Source organism: Bombyx mori, chromosome 26 (genome assembly GCF_030269925.1).
Source record: "Bombyx mori chromosome 26, ASM3026992v2".
Classification (NCBI taxonomy): domain Eukaryota; kingdom Metazoa; phylum Arthropoda; class Insecta; order Lepidoptera; family Bombycidae; genus Bombyx; species Bombyx mori.
This window is the reverse complement of record NC_085132.1, coordinates 6,038,557-6,057,607: the sequence shown is the minus strand read 5'-3', so window position 1 is coordinate 6,057,607 and position 19,051 is coordinate 6,038,557. Positions and strand designations below refer to the sequence as shown.

Below are 19,051 nucleotides of genomic sequence, written 5' to 3'. Positions count from 1 at the left end.
TGTGGCGCATTTACATTGTAGATGTCTATGGGTTCCAGTAACCACTTGACACCAGGTGGGCTGTGAGCTCGTACACTCATCTAAGCAATAAAAAAAAAAAAAAGTAAACAATAAGACGCAGTACTTAATCAACTTTATTATTCAAATGAAATCGTGTTTAGAACAAACAATTGTTTTTTTTTAATAGAAGGTTCCGCTCTAGGCTACGTGCCTTCTAACTAAGAGTCTTTGTGATGTTAAAAAATTATACGAAGCTTAAAAAATGAAATCAAAGAATCTCATTTTCTTGAATTACAGGAAGTTATGAAAGGTCTCAACATAGTTTACGACGTGGTTCGACGTCCGTCTCAAATATTTTCCGAAGAAGAAATTTTACCAGACCAGCCACCGCCAATCGAAAGAAGATCTAGTGATGTCCCCCCACCACTACCACCAAAGCCTGGAACAACTCGAGATCCTGAAAATGAAACTGAACCAGAAACACCAGCACCATCAGTTTTCGAAATAGACGATGAATTTAATTTACCTATATCAGTTGCCATTATCATTCTAATTATTTACATAATTATGGGCGCCACCATATACTATACTTGGGAAACCTGGAGTTTCTTTGAATCATTCTATTTTATCTTCATATCGATGTCGACTATTGGTCTCGGAGATCTAGTTCCCGATAACCCAATGTTCATGATGGCTTCCATTTTGTACCTTATCTTTGGATTGGCTTTGACATCAATGTGTATTAACGTAGTACAAGTAAAGCTATCTGACACGTTCAAACAAGCTAGTGCCAAATTAGGGGCTACGATAGGTCTGAAAGTAGCTGAAGAAGATGGTAGTTTGGTCCCCATTACTCCTCCTCCGACAGAAATTGTACCAGTACATAAATCTAAAACTAAAATTGAGGACAACTGTAAAGGCGATGATCAAAATGACGATAAGAATAGATAAGTCACGATTGAATAGACGTCAAAACCACTGGTCAAAACATGGTCAAAACCAACTCAATTAGGATGTCAAAAACGATTTTTTGTCACAATGATAGTGATTCCATAATAGATTATGTACTGCAATAAATTGTAATGAATATATCTAATTCTACAGTCGGCTTGCATTAAGATTCTTAGGATTACATTAATCTTACGAAAATATAAAACCGTATTAAAGTTTAACAAGTGCCTTAATAAAATTATGATTATTACTTTCTTAAATTACTTAGCAAGATAAATACATTGTAAGATTTTGGATTATTTACATTAAATACTTTATGAACTAGGTTTGTAAATGATGAAGAGTCAATATTGTCTTGTTAAATTTATGAATTTCGCTAAAGGGTTTGATAGTTTCGCTGAGTAATCTAGTCATAAGTTGCGACTCCGTATTGCCATAAATGTATATGAAAAGTGATATTATTTTGTATTTTATATTATACAATTGTTTTGTGTGTGTCAATAAAGATTTTAGTGCAAGCTGCGGTTTATTTTTCATCAAAAATTTTACTAATTATTGTGAGATTACGCTTTCCTGTGGACCTTTTACTGATAGGCACAAATAAAGCTTAAAATTATCTGACTCAGCAAAAATCAGTTATTATTTTTGGTCGCCACCCAGCAAGCACTATTGAAAGGGCTTTTCTTTGATTCTGAAACACGGTTCGTCACTTGAACCATTTAGGGCAACAAGGAAAATTAATTTAGGCTCGTACGGTCTAAATAAAATGGAAAAAAATGATTTTCTTTGTTGAAGTTTTATTCAGGTTCGAGTAAGTAATTTAGTTGAATAATTTTTGGGTAATTAATTATGAACTAGTTCTATCTATACTAATATATAAATCTACAGTGGTTTTTACGGATGTTCCGTTATAACTACTGAACCATGCATCTGATTGACTTGAAACTTGGTATCTATGTAGAAAATACATGTACTTAATGGATAGGCTAAAATTTATACGAGTGTTGGACTCCCTAATAATAACGATAATAAATAATAATGTTAATTTTAAATGCGCAGCGAAGCGGGTGAGTATGGCTAGTATACTTATAATAATTGCTCAAACACAAATATTATGCTACTAACATACCAACCGAATGAATTGAATAATTTGCGAAATCAAACCCGACAAGACATTTTGGTAAGTAAACTTCGGATTGTGGAATATAATTTATTTTAACAATCGTTTTCCGAGCAAAGATTCATTTAAACTTATCCAAAATTAGATTCTCAACAAGTCGTCAAGTTGTTTGTAACCTGCTGACGAAGTTTCAACAAGAACAAGAAAAAGTTCAGCAGGCATCTTAAGCGTTACATTTCCGACCATTTTTTCCACGTCTCCAACTTTTCTTTTCGACTTCAGCGAAGGCATTTCGTGGGAGGATGTTTTTAAGATCAGTTAATTAATGGCTTTCCAAGACAGTCGAATCCCATTTAAGGTGTTTTAAACTAGTTTCAAAAGCACGAATACCCATTAAATCTTTAAAAATTTTCATGGATCCCTCTAATTTACGTTTCAAATGAAGCATTTTCGCGTTAATGTACTCTTCAATGGTATCGTTTCCGTAATACTGAGACATCACTACAAGTAATTTTCTTTCGACGTCGAATAATTCATGAAGTGTGCCATTACACAATTTCATATTCATTACAGCGTTATTCATATTAATGAGATTCTTCTGATTTGCATAATATTGTAAAGACGAGAGCCCGTGTTTTTCACTTTCAAAATAATATATAACGTTTTCGTGGATTTTGAGAAACTCACTAAGATAGTTATAAAGTTCACATCCATCAAAAATGCAAGGTGAATAATTTGTTTTTTCAATATCATGGATTACACAATGCAGACTATCACTGAAATCAGTCTGAAGGTATTTGTTGAAAAAATCACGAAAATCCATTTCCTTGATGGCATTATTGTATGATAGGTGGCCTTCATTGAATTTTCGAATGAGAAGCAAATTTAATAGCAGGCTTGGGATCGAAGCGGGCAAAAGTTCACAGAGAGGGTCAAAATGGCTGTACCTCGACCACCCAGTTAATATAATTCCGACAAAACTATGAAAATTTGTTTCACCTCCAAATTTATAGTTGGCTATCAACTTTAACCAGCTTAAATGATTTAAAAACCGATTTTTCAGATTAGGTATTGTGCTTAGACGCCCATCAGCACCTTTAAAGGCTGTAGCTATCCAAATGTTATCAAATTTTCGGTGATATTTCAGCAAGTTAACATGCGAAACGCTGCTATTAGCTCCGTAATCCCAATAAACGGTTTGAATCTTATTAAAATATCCGATCTCGTTCCACGATTTCAGTTTGATGCTACGAAACATATCATCCCAAATAAGTACTGTTGTTTCAGGATTTATGTCTTCAACTATTTGTTTAATCTTTCGTATGTGTTTGATGAATATGTCCCTGAAACAATGTTATTGTATTATAATAATAATAATAATAAAGCCTTTATTCAGAAAATTACATTTTTTTTTTTTTTTACATATACAGTAATTATTTCTTTTTTTTTTACTATGTTTTAAATAAGTAGTGGTATTAATATTAATTAAAAAAATTTTTTTGGAAGCTTTTTTTTTTTTTACCTATGTTATTATTAGTTATTGTCTGTTTGTCTATTATAGACATAGGCCTCCTCCAACTGCCTCCATAAGCTTCTATTTTCAGCTGTTCTGGTCCATGTGCTTCCCGCAACTGCCTTAATGTCGTCCACCCATCTCCTAAATGGTCTACCTCGGTTTCTTTTTCTGTCTCTCGGATACCAGTACATTATAGTTTTACACTATGTTATTGTATTAAGAACTTTAATTTGGAGAGAATTTCCGTTCCTAGTTGTAATTGTTTCAAATAATTTATTAGGCAACAAACTAATTAACTAATACACATATAGTCAACGACTATGCTCTCAGTCGACTGTGCACTAAACGAAATCAATAGTGGCATTTGTTTGAGGAAAATTACGTTTTCTCTAGATTGAAAACTATTTGGAAACACATAATCACTTCTGTATCGAATTTTCTCGAATACATTAATAGATTTTCGGTATTGAATACATCGAGACGTTTTACATTGTTACGCTTGATAAATAGTTAACATTTGGTACTCACGTATTGGAAAAGTTTTCCCGTGAACATTCATAGCATTTATTGATATGAAATACCTCGTCGCATCCGATGTGAATGAACTTTAGCGGCGAAATGTTTTTGTGAAAATTCACCATCTGAAATCCGTTGATGTAGCGAAAATGAATCAAATTATACAAAAATGAAATGAACGCTGTTTTTCGTTCAAGGCTTTGAAAAACTTATTAATAACGTGTTTTAAATGTGAATTTAGATATGTTTGTAATTATTTTGTTAATTGAGGCAAATCAAGAGCATATGGCATTCATTGGTGATTCAACATGGCAGCACCAGGTACCCGCAATGTAAAAAATTGAAAATGTGATTTTTTTTTCGTTATTTCAATGAAGAGACGCACGGTAGACTTAGTATTTCATAACGAGAATTAAAAGCTACCAATACGATGGTTCATTAAGGAAATGCGTACTCGGATTTCTAAGAGCCACTGCCGAATCCAATAATCAACCAGTAGGCTTAGTATACATACGAAAAAAAAACTATTGTATGTATACCAAACCCACTGCTTCTCTAGCTGAGCAATATCTGGTTTATTACATTTGTATTTATCAAATTCTGTTTTAGTTTAATACACAGCGTTAGAAATAAATTTCAAGAAGCCTAATAAATATTTAAATAAAAACTATCTTAAAATTCAACTAGTAAATACCCAGTCATAATTCTGTTTGCGTAATTTAAACTTTTAAAAACTTTGTCGACACGAAATTTATCGTGAAAACATGTTGTGAAAACAAAAACGAATTTAAGTTTGAATCTTAAATAACACTTCTCTTCGTCAAAACTAATTAGCAAGATTAATTAATATTTCATAAAAGTTAAAATGTAAAAATATTTATTATCTGGTCTCATGGTATTTTATATTTCATGAAACCTCGTCCCAAGAAGCAACATATAGGTGTGATTAATCTTTAGCTTAGATTATATCACGGGTAACGTTGATGTCACAGAAATCAATAGAGCCGACAATGTGAACGGTGATGTCCAATAACCGATCATATAAATTTTATGAAAAAGTGATGAAATGCAAGAATATAATAAATCTAATAAAGCTGACTTACGTTACTGTTGATTATGAATAAACAAAAAAAAACAAATGAAATTTGATACTGTTATTTTATCGGTAGGTATTTAAAATCTGGTAGGCAGCGGCTTGGCTCTGCCCCTGGCATTGCTGAAGTCCATGGGCGACGGTAACCACTCACCATCAGGTAGGCCGTATGCTCGTCTGCCTACAAGGGCAATAAAAAAAATATATATATAAATTTCAGTGTAAATGCTTATAAAAACGAAATACAAATCAAAGAACCTAAAACGGATGATGTAAAAGAAACAGCAAAAGCAAAAATACAAAAAGTCCCTCCCTATGGCAAGTTGGAATTGCTTTACTAATGGAGATATAACCCAAGGCAGGGTAGACGTTATACAGGCATACGATCGTAAAACTCATGCCCAATCCTTATTCATAGATAAATAAGAGGACATACTGGACTGACCCCACATAATGAGGGATGAAGGCAAGAAGAAGAAAGTACAGTTGATTATGACATTCAATTAAGTAACATCAAATTTTGTTTAATGCAATTGGAATCTGAATAGTCATCGTAGACGAGATTTAGAAAAAGGAACTCGGAAGCAGAAGGAAGCCAGCTTAAAATACGATATACCAAGGCGAGGACCTTGCCACGTCTCAGTTAAACAAGAATGAATAGCTGTAGCTGTAACCGGAATTCAAAATTGAACATTAGAATTTGTAACCTATTTGTATATTGCGAAAACAAGTGATCGAGCTTAGGACATATCACAAATTTAATAGCCCACCTTCAGACGTGAGATCTAAGTCTCAGTCTTTGTATAGTAATACGGCTGTCCTTTATATTGCCTTCAAACGGAAAAGTATTATTGCTTCGCCGTTCAATCAGTCAGTGCGGTGGTACCTACCCATGCAGACTATTAACACATCCAAGATTTTTTTTAATTGCTTAGTTTGGTGGATGATCTCATGGCCCACCTGTTATTTGGTTACTGAAACCCATAGACATCTACAAAGTAAATGCCGCCACCCACCTTGAAATATGAGTTCTAAGGTCTCAGTATAGTTACAACGGCTGCCCCATACTTCAAACCGAAACGCATTACTGGTTTACGGCAGAAATAGGCAGGGTAGTGATATCTACCCGTGCGGACTCACAAGAGGTCCTACCACCACTAATTACGCAAATTATAATTTTGCGTGTTTGATTTTTACTACCCGATGTTATTCCTTCACAGTGGAAGTCAATCGTGAACATTTGTTACGTACGTTTTTCATTACAAAAATTAGTACTTGCTAGCAGGATTTATTACATTAAATCTATGAGATGATAATACTAAAATACACGTTAAAAACTGACCTGAATCAACATTTCTTTGATCAGCATCTGGCTTTCAATCTTGGTTGGGCAAATCGAATCTGGATACGTAGGATCTTCCCTGAGGTGGTAGAACTCTTTTTGTTTTAGTACAAACTCCATGTGTCCAAAGGTTTGTATCAGTGGTATTATTTCGAATCCCAATTCAATTGCCCCTCTTAAAAATCTTTGAAGCTGAAATGTGAAATCTAATTAATAACTAGACTGCTTAGAACAAGCTAAAGTAATAATTTATTATACCTCACATTATTATGAAATTTATTAAGTTGAATAAATACTTTTTTTTTTTTATGAGTGAAAGATTACTGGTGGCCCGGGGGCCTTTCCAGCTTCACCAGGACAGGTTGGCGAGCAAAGGCTCAGCCAGGAGGGGTGGGATTTGCTAACAGCTGCCCGAGCGCCTCCGGAGGAGACCTAACAACTCAAGAGCAATCAGAATAAATACTGTTAGGGTATACTTTGACTCGATCATTTAAACTTCCAACTACTTGATCAGGGTTTTACGTATTGTAGAATTTTATATAGAGAATTAAACCGGGAATAATGTTTATTATATTTAGCTGAGTAAATAATTAAAAATACATCTGTATACAGAAAAAGACGAGAGTTGTTCCTTTTAATGTCTTTGTCCTTGCAGATACGTCAGTCCCACAAAATTGCATCGATTTAAATTAACACCTAGTCTAGTCTTGAAGATGTTATCTTTTGTTAAAAGAATTCGTAATATATCTCGATTTTGCAAACTTTTCATTATTAATATTAGAAATTTCAGAACAATTGATATATGTTTGTGCTCCTTAGTCACTAAAATTGATTGTTTCCTAATTAAAAAAAGAAAAATTTCAGCTTATGAATTCCAGTCTATGTAATACCGTACGAAACACATCTGAATTAGTACATTCTTAACTTTTATAATGCTTCGAACTTAGAGTTTACATCCTTGTGACGCCACCTCTTTGGAGACCTAATAAATCCTCAATGAAAGCGTGGAAATTAAAAAAAACGAATCACTAACAAGTATTTAAATTTGGAAATCGTATAGCTCCATTCGTATTCCCGCGTTTTTAACGCGCAACATTAACTTATTAAGTTATATTCTTATATTAAAATCTAAATTAAATCCGCTTTTTTCATTGGTATCGCGTCATATCAGAGCATTCAATTAACATTGTGTATTGCTCGCCTCATTATGGAATCCTACCACTGGGAGGACAAACAGTTCCGTTATAACTACTGAATTATGCATCCGATTGACTTGAAACTTGGTATCCATGTAGAAAATATATGTACTTAATGGATAGGTTAATATTTATATGAGTGTTGGACTGCCCTACACCAGTTGCGGGTGCGTTAATGATGAGAATTTTTGTGGGGGTGAGAAATAATAATGTTAATTTGAAATGCCCAGCGAAGTGGACAGGTACAGCTAGTAAGCTTATAAAAATACTTACTTCAATTTTATCGTAACAATTCTTCGCCCTTAAATTAACGAGACGGCCCTCGTACGGGAACATATCTTCGTATTCCACAAGCAGGCCATTAGCTCCGTGTTTCTTTAGCACAGGCAAAAGATCCTCTAAATAATTAAGGCTCGGAGGCGAACCTTTCAGGTCCAAATGTACAACGACGTACCGCAAGATAGGCCTTGTTAAATTTTTATTTTCACGCGTATACCGTATCTCAAGAAATAAATACGATACGAATACATACACAGACAAAATAATTGTTATTAATAAAAAACATTTCAGTTTTACTATTCGAATTTTTGATAATAAATGCATCTCGTCCCCCCCACTTATTATAACATAGTTTTGTTCTTTTATAATGTCATTTACTTCCGTTGGAATTACTTACTGAAGTGGCACTTTTTTTTTCTTAATCACAACGAAGATGTTTGTAAATTAAAATTAATTTTATTATATTATGAATAGAAACACACCAATTATGTTGATTAATATCCTAGTTTCAAGGTTTTATTTAAAATAAATTAACATTATTCTTGCCGGCGGCACGCGTAATTAACAACTGAGCAAGATAGAACATTGTCACAGTTTCAGCACTTACAAGGCTTCCCCTTAGTTACAATGAGGCTTAACATTGCGTTCGTGTGTATATTTATTGAGAACGCACTCATAATAGTAGGAGTTAAAATATAGAGCTTGCATTTTAATGCAGCGATTCCTTGTAATGAATATCAAAACTGCACCGTTCAAAATTCACGATTAATATAACTAGATGATGACCTTGATTTTTTTTTATATAATGCCATCTTGTTGTCTTTAAAGCAGTTAGTTGCTCTCAATTAAGAAAAATAGTATTATTATTCGCCAATAGATGTCGGGAAGAGTCATAAAGTTGATTATCGATAAGGTTGATTATTGAAAAAACAAATAAAACAACATTTTCTGAAAATAAATCGTAGCTAGATTGATTTATCGCCCCCAAAAACCCCTGTATACTAAATTTTATGAAAATCGTTGGAGCCGTTTCCGAGATTCAGATTATACATTATACATATATACAAGATTATACATATATACAAGAATTGCTTGTTTAAAGGTATAATGATTGTGCACGAATCGCAACAGTCAAAATTGAATTTTGTAACATTCTATGATATTCTACGATATGCCTTTGCCGGTAACTTTAATGTTGCCGTCGCCTTAAGGATGAGATGTCGGATGCACTCGTGTCAAGCGATGCGACTGTGCCAGTATTCGAATTTCGCATTTTTCAACAGAAATATGTATTTTGCGTTCGTTCACAAACGATTTCCAAGATGAAAGGAGGAAAAATCTAAACATCATGGTATAAAAATAAAATCAGCAATCACTTGTGTTAGGGTATAATGTCAGCTCGTTTGGGGAGTTGTCACCATTGTGGCTACATTCTGCGATCTAGTCGAGGCACTAAGAGAGAAAGAGGAGAACGATCTCCTGGATATAACCAATGGAATTTATGTCGTACGCAGAAATATGTGATGCGTAGAGAGAAGATATGTGTGACTAACGGCCGTTTTCAATAACGTATCTGAGTTTTCGGATAGATAGCTATCTCCGAATATCAGCAATAGCGTATCTATCCTTAGTTTGCGTTTCACAATCACGGATAAGTGCTATCTCTCTTTAACCAACAGTAGATAGCTTCTTCCCTCCGATTTATCCGAGCCTCTTGATACGTTTCGTTCTACTACAAATACGAAACAACATCAGGATCAAGACTTATTTTATTTTATTCTAAATTATAACTATAATTTAACCAGCATATTGTAGACTATCATAAACACATTTGTTTATAACAAAAAGTAATAAAAATATATGTAGATTTTTTTAAATTGGACGTATTGCTATTTTTATCCTAGTCGAAATTATGAAACGAAACGTTTTGACAGTCCGTTTGCCAATAAGCAGTGATCAGTTTCTTTTGTTTGTTTTTCTATTGTTTACCTACTATATTAGGTGATGACTTACCTCCAAAACGCTTTAAAACTTTCGTTTATAATTCTAAGTGTGTTTATAATTAAAGAGCTACAGTGAAATAAAATGAATTCTGTAAGTATCTATGAACTACATTGATAATAATAATTTTACTTTGAAAACTTTGAGTTCAAGTTTAGAAAATATATCTTTTTCAGTCAAGAAAGGCAGCACCCATGACAAAAGACGAGACGATGATTCTAGCAGAACTTGTGGCGGTGAAAAAACACATCAATAATAAGGCAACAAATGCCACAAACAATAAATTGAAGCAGCAGGCTTGGCCAACCCTTGTAAATGATTTTAATTCGTCGATTCGTCGTTTCCCATGAACTCCATCGCAGCTTCGACTAAAATGGGAAAACTTAAATAACGCTACGGCAACATAAGAAACAACATTAGTAAGGTTAGAATAATTAGTTGATAGTTTGTCTCTAATAACACATTGACAAACATGATTTTTTCTTTAGGTTGCCGTACATAGTATTTGAAATAATTATGCTCTTTGTTACAGGCTGGAGGTGGTAAGGATTGCAGATGAAATTTTGGATAAAGCATGCACATTGTTGTAGGTCACATATATTTTTAACACTTTTACAGCCAAGCGGAAACAAGATGGAAGAAAAGAAATGCAATGTATTAGCAGAATATCTAATAGCAAAAAAGAGGCTTGATTTGGAAAATGAAGAAAAGGAGATTGTTGTAGCAAAACTTAAGTTAGATTTAGATAATGCTAGATTAAAAAATTAAAAATTACTTAAAAGGATTTCATAAATTAAGTAGGCAATAATAATTTTATGTTAGATAGTTTTTTAAGTATATGTACAAATTCTAAATTAAATATCTTGCATGTACTAACCACTATGTAATTATCATTTTGGAAAATAAAAAATAGTCAAATTATCATTGGAGTTTATTTTATAAATTATCTTTGGAAGCAATTATTTATAAGTAGTTGTATTTCAAATGTACGTTCTGGAAAATTGTTACGAACAATTATATTATTTTCCTGTAATGTATCTGCGACTGAAATTTCTGATTCTAATTCTTCTAAATTCATACTCCTGACGATATTATGCAGCATGGCAGCTATAATAACAGCTTGCATATTTTCTAGTTTTAATCTACTTTTCAATGATAATACAGTCTTCTTTTACAAACACCAATGCATCTGAAAAATATTCGCTTACTTTATTTTACAATACAGAATAACAAACTCTTAACTTAAAAAAAGATTACCTCTCTATAGTATCTCTTGTTTTAATATGTGATTCATTTTAAATCGTTCCGATTGAGTATGTGGGTTAATTAATCATGTTAAAAGATAGGGTTGTGGGGATAGCCTCTATCGGCAAGCAAATAGCAATTTCCAAGTCCACCTTGTTATCAATGTTCTCTTGATATGTAGATAATTTATTATAATAGTGTCATATTAAATTCATATAAACACCTAAATATATAATATAAATAAATAAAAATATAATAATAATATATAATAATAATAATATAAATAAGAAATACCTTTTCAATCGGAATGGTTAATTATAGTTGTATCATGAGTAGACCCAGGCCATCAAGCAACAACATTTTGAAACATCAATGATGCATTGCACACAAATTACACATTCAAAATACTCTTTTTCTATTTCTAAATTCCTCTCCTATATTTGAATCTGTAACACAAATATAAAATGTAGAGGTATCAGTGTGTAATAAGAATGAAGGTAAATAGCCTACCAGGTTATTGTATTAGTATATGAATGTCATTTAGGGCACCATGGGAATCCAGCAGTATTATAATTTCCTGTTGAGTGTGATTTTGTAACACAACAAAAATTAGGTATAATTTTGCTATTGCTATAAACAAATATAAGTTGTAATAACGAGTACTTTTATGGTTAAAATTTATCTTACCTTTTTGACGTTACACTCAAATATGGTCTCATTAAATTAATCAATTCATTCACAACACCTTTGCTCAGAAATCTATAGTCAAATTCGTAATTATTGATCTTCGCCATGTAATTCAGACGATCTTTATTTTCCTAACCATATGATATCGGCCTCACTATCACTATCTGCATCACAATCCATTATCATTTGAAATAATTCCATATCACTATCATCACTGCTACAATATGCCAATATGAAGAGAAACAATTATTAAATTATAGCGATTTACTTTCGAAAGATAAACATGTAACCGGCCGATTTTGACAGATAAGCGAATGCCCATACTAGAGATAGCGCCGCCTACCGTAGAGTTACTTAAAACTCATATTGAAACGGAAGTAAGCACGATTTGTATGAGCGTTCTATCTTTAGCAGGCTATCCGTCCTCCCGACGATGGATAGATAAATCCGATAGGAACTGCTGCCCGTCGATAGGTTATTGGAACGTAAGTAAGGACAAAAATATAGATTTGTCTATCTTTAGTAACCGAAACTAGGGATAGATAGGTTATTGAAAACGGCCGTAAGAGATGTATGGAAATGGTAGTGTAAGGTAGACGGGGGAAGAGGTCAACCGAAGAAAACATAGATGGAGTGTGTGATATGAGAGAGAGAGAGGAATAAGTGTTAAGATGACGGCTGATAGAAGAGAATGGAGTAGAAAAAATCGCTATGCTGACCACACCTAGTGGGATAAGGTGGAGAAAAAGAAGAGTTGTATGCAGAAATGTAAATCAACAAACCAAGCTTATAATGGAAAGCTAAAACAATTTCATTTGGCACGCTATATTCTATTGAATTACAGTGCAATTAGAAGTTGCTGCATATAGTGTCGGTCCAAGGATTAAACTGGAACGCTCGCGGCGGAGGGCGGCCATTAATGCGGAATCTTGATGCTCTAATCTCGGACGCTATGGCGTGTTAAGGCGGCGAATTCTAGTTTAAATAATCATTATTTGCTTACGTATTTGTTGTCGAATGGGACTAAGTTATTAAATAACATTAAGACGTTTCTCATTCGATTATGTAATTTCTTTTCTGCTGAATTTCGGCCGGTCTAGAGCCCATAGCTATAGTATGAATGACTGCTTCACGATAGAACATATCCTTTCATCAGAAACATCCAAGCACTAAACAAATTAATTTATTGCGTTGAATTTATCTTATTCTAATTTCTATTGTAACCATTCTATTTGTATGGGTACACACCAGACAAATTTTCCGTAACGGGTGCTTCCACATATCCCGAATCTAAAACTGTAGTCGTTATCCATTACTAGTACCACAACTTTCTACTCATTCTGCCATCACTTCATTTATTTTCACCCTCAACTTGATATCTTGACCAAGTCATATACTACAACCTCACTTCCCACAGATTACTTCAACCTTACCAATTAAACATTTTCTAATATTATTGTATATAAAATGTTCTTATACGATTATTTCAGGATAATTTTTCACATTTAAGTATTGATGTCATGGCCCTTAAAAAAACAAATTCCTGATCCATTTGTGCCCGACTTTAATACGTAATTTAAGATTCATATAAAAATACTGAGACAATACATATTGTTTCACAGTAACAAACCAGACGGGCGCCTATATCTGCAAAAGGACTCCGTCTAATCATTGTTCATTAATATCGGAAACAAAACTTCGATTATACAGTCGCGGAGGTCTCCAACTAAACAACTATCTATTCACAAGTTTCTCTCCAACCCGAGAGAGCACAACATTCTGGAACTTTCCAGACTGATTTCGAACACGCAAACGGATTGCGGAGGCCTGCTACTTTCTTCAAGACTTCACAGTCTGTTGATCACTAATTTGTAACGATTTGCTATAACGGGTTTTTAATAATAAATATCACTTAATATTTTATAGTCTACAAATAAGAGAATATATGTATAGAGAGAGAGAGAGAGAGTAGATAAATAATTCGAAATATTTGAAATAATATATTTAAAAGTCAATTAAAAGTACATGTATTTGTACAGTGTATTTTGAACTCATTTCTACCATCGCAACACACGCCACCAGTTTTTTTTCTTTCCTACCTAAGCTGATAGCCTTGAAAGGCTATGTCAACGTAACCGGGCGAGTAGGTGAGCTCACGGGGGCTCAAACCTGACGTTGTTGCTAACACGAACCCTGGCAAGAGCCGTGCTTCGCAGAATCTACCGCCGGATCGGAAACGCGACCCACTGAGAAGATCCGGCGAGAAACTCAGTGTGCTGTGTCTATGGGTTAGTTTACTCGTCGAGCCCTTCATCGCAAGCGACGGTTTCGACGTGAATGATGACCGGTGCTTGGGGTACCTAAAAGCACCAACCACCAGAGAAATTTTTATCCCTACTCTCTGTAAGTGCGTTTCCAAAGAAAGAAAGAGAACATTAGGTAAAGTTGGGTAAATTGGGTTCATTGAAGTAAATCTTACTGCAAATGAGCTTAGAGAGACCGTCTAGAGTCTAGAGGAAGTGAAGGTCGCATTTCTCGATTATCTGGGTAGAATCCTCGAACTATAATATCACGTCTATACTCCTATTAAACTTGTGGAATATATCTGGCAAACTTTATCGTGACGACCAAACTAATATGCACTCTTGTTGTTTACGAGTTAACATCAAATCTTCATTTAACGAACTCGCATAAGCACTTAACAGACATGAAAGTTTGAAACGTCTTCTCCTTAATATGACTACGTCTTGCCACTCAGCTTGGATCTCTAATTTTATTTGATATAGCAGCATATTTACGTTGGTCCAGATGACGTGCCCATAGTGTAGTCGTTTCATCGTAGTTCATAAGCTTAGGGAATATTACTATCGTGTTTTAAAACGAACTGATGGGTGACTAAATGATGAGTCGCTCGCTGATCTCATTTAGGGCAATGCCTATGTTCAAATCCCGCGACATGGTACCAATTTTAGAAACAAATACAACGGTAGCACGTCTTATGAGTCCGCACGGGTAGGTACTACCACACCGCCTATTTCTGCCGTGAAGCAGTAATGCTTTTTGAAGGGTGGGGCAGCTGTTGTACTTTGTCCCGACTATTTCTTCTACAAAGCATTGTTTTGGGGGGACGGATTGCTCTATAACATACGCTGATTTAAAGAGCTTTTTTCCCCTACCTATGCTGATAGCCTTGAGGGACTATTTCAGCTACTCCTTGACGCGTAGGTGAGCTCACGGGGATCAAACCGGGACTGTTTCTAACACTAGCCCTACCAAGAGCAGTGCTTCACAGAATCTACCATCGGATCGGAAACGCGACTCACTGAGAAGATCCGGCGAGAAACTCAGTTGGCTGTGTCTATGGGTTAATTTACTCGTCGAGCCCTTCGTCGCAAGCGCCGGTTCGACGAGAACGATGACCGGTGCTTGAGGTACCTAAAAGCACCGTTTGTGGTTCGGGAGGATCCGAAATGACGTGTTAAGGGCGACGTCGACTGTTTACTATTTGGTCCGCAGGATCGGGAATGGAAATGGCCATAATAATCCTTTGAATGTATAAAAAGCAAGTAGCAGTACATATGTGAGACACATATCGCTCCAAATCAATGACTTGACAGATAGTAATTATTATGACTCCCTGACAATAACATACGTGGTTACCCTTTTAACGGTAGGCAGTGGCTTGGCTCTGCACCTGGCTTTGCTGAAGTCCAAGGGCGGTAATCACTCACCATCAGTTGGACCGTATGCTCGTCTGCCTAAAAGGGCAATAATAATAAAAATAAACCGTGTTTTGTTTGAGAATTTGTTCTATTTGTATAAGAAGTTCCATTAACGACCGGCAACACCATTCAGTTTTAAGTGAAATCCAAATAATAAAAATTGGGTAAACAAATTTCCGGAGTGTGATAAATCGAGGGACGATTGGAGTAAATACGAACCAATCGAGCGACTGACAGTAAAATAAAGATCGTATATTCAACTCTCGAGTACCCTGCCCCCTATAAAGTTGTCATTTGACTGCTGTTTGTGTAACTGGACACTGCGCGTTTGAATTACGTGATTTTAGTAACGATTTTAAGTTATTTTTTTCCTCCCAGAATAATTGAGCCGATTGATTTCGGATTCGTAGAGGGCGAAGAGGTCGACCGAAGGAGACATGGATGGAGTGTGTGAATGACGATATGAGAGAGAGAAGAGTGTTGAGATGACGGCTGGTAGAAGAGAATGGAAGAGAAAAATTAGCTGTGCCGACCCCACTTAGTGGGATAAGGTGGAGAAAAGAAGAGATTGATTTCGGATTTGAATCAATAGACAGTTCCGAGTGTTTTGAGTCACAGGACATCCTGTTTTTTTTTTAAAAAAGTAATGGTTTTTTTAATAGTGCTTCAGAATCAACATTTAATGATAGTGGCTTCATACTTGAGGAATGCGATCAATTTTGATTACAATGGAATTAGGGCCATTCTAATAAATAAAAAAATAATATTTCGTTTGAATTTTCAGACCAAGAAAATTCTCAATATGCAGTGTAGCCAATCAAATATGCAAAATGGGAATAAAAGAGTAGCCAGAATGCAGTTTTAATATTTGGACGATGACGTCCGATTTTTCTGTTTTAATTTCACACATGAAGTTCCTACAGATATGAAAATTATTAAATTTAAACGTCTGATGCCGTTGATTTTAATTAAGAGCTTAAAGATTAGGGAGCTTGCGACAACACTGGAGTCCGTATTCTAGTGAGCAGTTCATATTAACTATTAATTAATCTTACCAAGGTTATTAGTTTTGATGATTTGCCCATAATTATCGTGATCTGGCAAAGACATATTTCATGCACACTTACTTTCATCAGGCGCGTAGCCTATAATTCACACGATATTTATTGATGTACTAGAGTTCATATACATTACAAAGTAAATGTCTCAGTGTTTTGTAATATTTATATTCCACCCACTAGGCCGGAATATACGAATGGATTGCGTCAGAAAAAAATTCAGAAAAGTATTACTACACAGACGCCCTGACGTATGCTTCACCATTAATAACTAGTATCAAGAGGTTAACCTGAGATCAGAAATTATTTGGGAAGAAAGTAACTGACAGAATATAAGTGTTAGGGCAGGGCAGGTATATAGTGAGTCCGCACGTGTAGGTACCACCATCCTGCCTATTTTCGCCGTCAAAGAGTAATGCGTTCGATTTAATGGGTGGGGCAACCGTTTTACAATTGTACGTTACAATAAAAAATATATTATTAAATATTATTAAATATATTTTTTATTGCTTAGATCGGTGGACGAGCTCACAGCCCACCTAGTGTTAAGTAGTTACTGGAGCCCATAGACATCTACAACTTGAATGCGCCACCCACCTTGAAATATAAGTTCTAAGATCTCGGTATAGTTACAACGGCTGCCCTATCCTTCAGACCGAAACGCATTACAGCTTCACGGCAGAAATAGGCAGGGCGGTGGTACCTACCCGCGCGGACTCAGAACATAACTCATACATAACTGGGACTTAGAATTCACGTCACAAGGTGGATGGCGACATACATTTTGATTTTTAGGGGCTCTGCTCCGGTAAACACTAAACATCAGGTGATCCGTGAGCACGTTCAACCGTCTATAGAATAAAAAAAAAAAAAAATCTGCTACTATAATATATACGTGACACGATATACTATTACTTGGAGTTTTAATAACGGATTTTATATTAATTCTACAATTGATATAAAAATTTAAAAGGTTCTCAAAATAAAAACCGGAATAATTAAAGTAAAGTAATTGCTATCAGCTTAATAAGTCTGTGGAACTTTTTGTTGTTTAGATACAACGTATCCAACAAACAAACATGTTATACGATTTATTAGAAAAACAAATTGAGCTGACCTGAAAATCGAACTCGCCTCGTCTCGTCCCGAAAATGTGAGCAAAATTCGAACAGCCGTAACATACATTCGCATCGCAACTATTTATTTAAACTACGTACCTCTAATTGAAAGTATTGAACGTAAATTTATTACGAACTAGAAGTCCCGCAGTAGTCGAAATGCGACTATAATTAATTGGAATTGTAAGTTTGTACAAATACTATAATCACAAATTACGCCAAGGCTACACTATAAAAAATATTAATAAAGACAAACAATATTTAATCTATTCTCAATTTGACCACAGACGTCAAGAACAAAAGTTTGACAATAAATAGTATGCATGCGTGTGTGCTTGACGCATACATGGTATGTAGTGTGTGTAATGTTTTCTTTATTGATTTAATGTATCTTTTATGCATTATTTAAAAAAAAAAATAGCTTTGTGCACTTCTTCTCTATATTCTCTATAAGTGTGGAAAATTTCATACTCCTCCGTCTGTGCAATTTTCGTAAAAAGGGATACAAAGTTTTTGCTTCACGTATTGATATAATATAGATAGCTGTTGAGAAGACGAAAATTGCATTGAAATACAAAGACATCAATGGAAAGTTGATTTTCGAGTTATTTTCAATCAACCAAATCGAAACTGTAAACAGTTTCATCGGTATCCGACACAGCCACGGAAACAGTATCAGCTTTTAACTGTAATGAATAAATCAGTCGAGTATCCGAATTGCCTTTGTTTTGGCGTCAACTAAGTGTAACGCAAATTCTTTTAGAACCGCTTCGTGGACTTATAACGACGGAATAGAGTTTGTTTTCCTTTATCCGCACACAGAGAATGGTTTTCGGTTGTAAATTGATTATGATTTGCAAAGAGAAACGGTATTGTAGCCGAGAGAGCTACGTCGGATTTGATTGCGGCCTCCTTTGTCGTTCTGTTGTGTATAATTCGGGACTACGAAGTTTTGAGGCAATTTGCTTAGCTCAACGAGACTTGTAAAATATTCTTAAGGTTCGTTTTAATGTTGTTCTATAATCAATCTATCATTTAATCATTCAACGAGACTTGTAAAATATTTTTAAAGTTGGTTTTAATGTTGTTCTATAATCAATCTATCATTTAATCATTCAACGAGACTTGTAAAATATTCTTAACGTTCGTTTTAATGATATTCTATAATCAATCTATCATTTAATCATTCAACGAGTCTTGTAAAATA

At 34.7% G+C, this 19,051-nt stretch overlaps 2 protein-coding genes and 1 long non-coding RNA gene across 6 annotated transcripts in view; 1 reads left to right on the top strand and 2 right to left on the bottom strand.

The window, feature by feature from the left end:
- Positions 1-1,469, top strand: part of LOC101737006 (potassium channel subfamily K member 18) — a 53,071-nt gene extending 51,602 nt beyond the window's left edge. For all 3 annotated transcript variants that reach the window (XM_012691624.4, XM_004922013.5, XM_062676327.1), the window contains one exon: positions 298-1,469. In XM_012691624.4, coding sequence (XP_012547078.1) covers positions 298-951 — 654 coding nt within the window. In that variant the 3' untranslated portion in view covers positions 952-1,469. The remainder of the gene's footprint in view (positions 1-297) is intronic.
- Positions 1,470-2,147: 678 nt separating this feature from the next.
- LOC101743058 (hexosaminidase D-like) lies at positions 2,148-8,680 on the bottom strand. 2 transcript variants are annotated; one of them, XM_021348541.3, is made up of 4 exons: positions 8,008-8,680; positions 6,539-6,730; positions 4,116-4,228; positions 2,148-3,414 (listed from the first exon to the last, which is right to left on the bottom strand). In XM_021348541.3, exons 1-4 carry the CDS (start codon positions 8,335-8,337, stop codon positions 2,394-2,396), a joined length of 1,656 nt encoding a protein of 551 aa, XP_021204216.2. In that variant the 5' UTR covers positions 8,338-8,680; the 3' UTR covers positions 2,148-2,393. The 2 variants fall into 2 exon arrangements, with proteins under 2 accessions (XP_021204216.2, XP_062532312.1); XM_062676328.1 differs by lacking the exon at positions 8,008-8,680 and having other exon boundaries at positions 6,539-7,178.
- Positions 8,681-10,575: 1,895 nt separating this feature from the next.
- LOC134201461 (uncharacterized) lies at positions 10,576-12,507 on the bottom strand. Its single transcript, XR_009976774.1, has 3 exons — positions 11,947-12,507; positions 11,554-11,705; positions 10,576-11,203 (listed from the first exon to the last, which is right to left on the bottom strand). It is a non-coding gene; the product is annotated as an uncharacterized LOC134201461 (long non-coding RNA).
- Between the last annotated feature and the right edge of the window lie 6,544 nt (positions 12,508-19,051).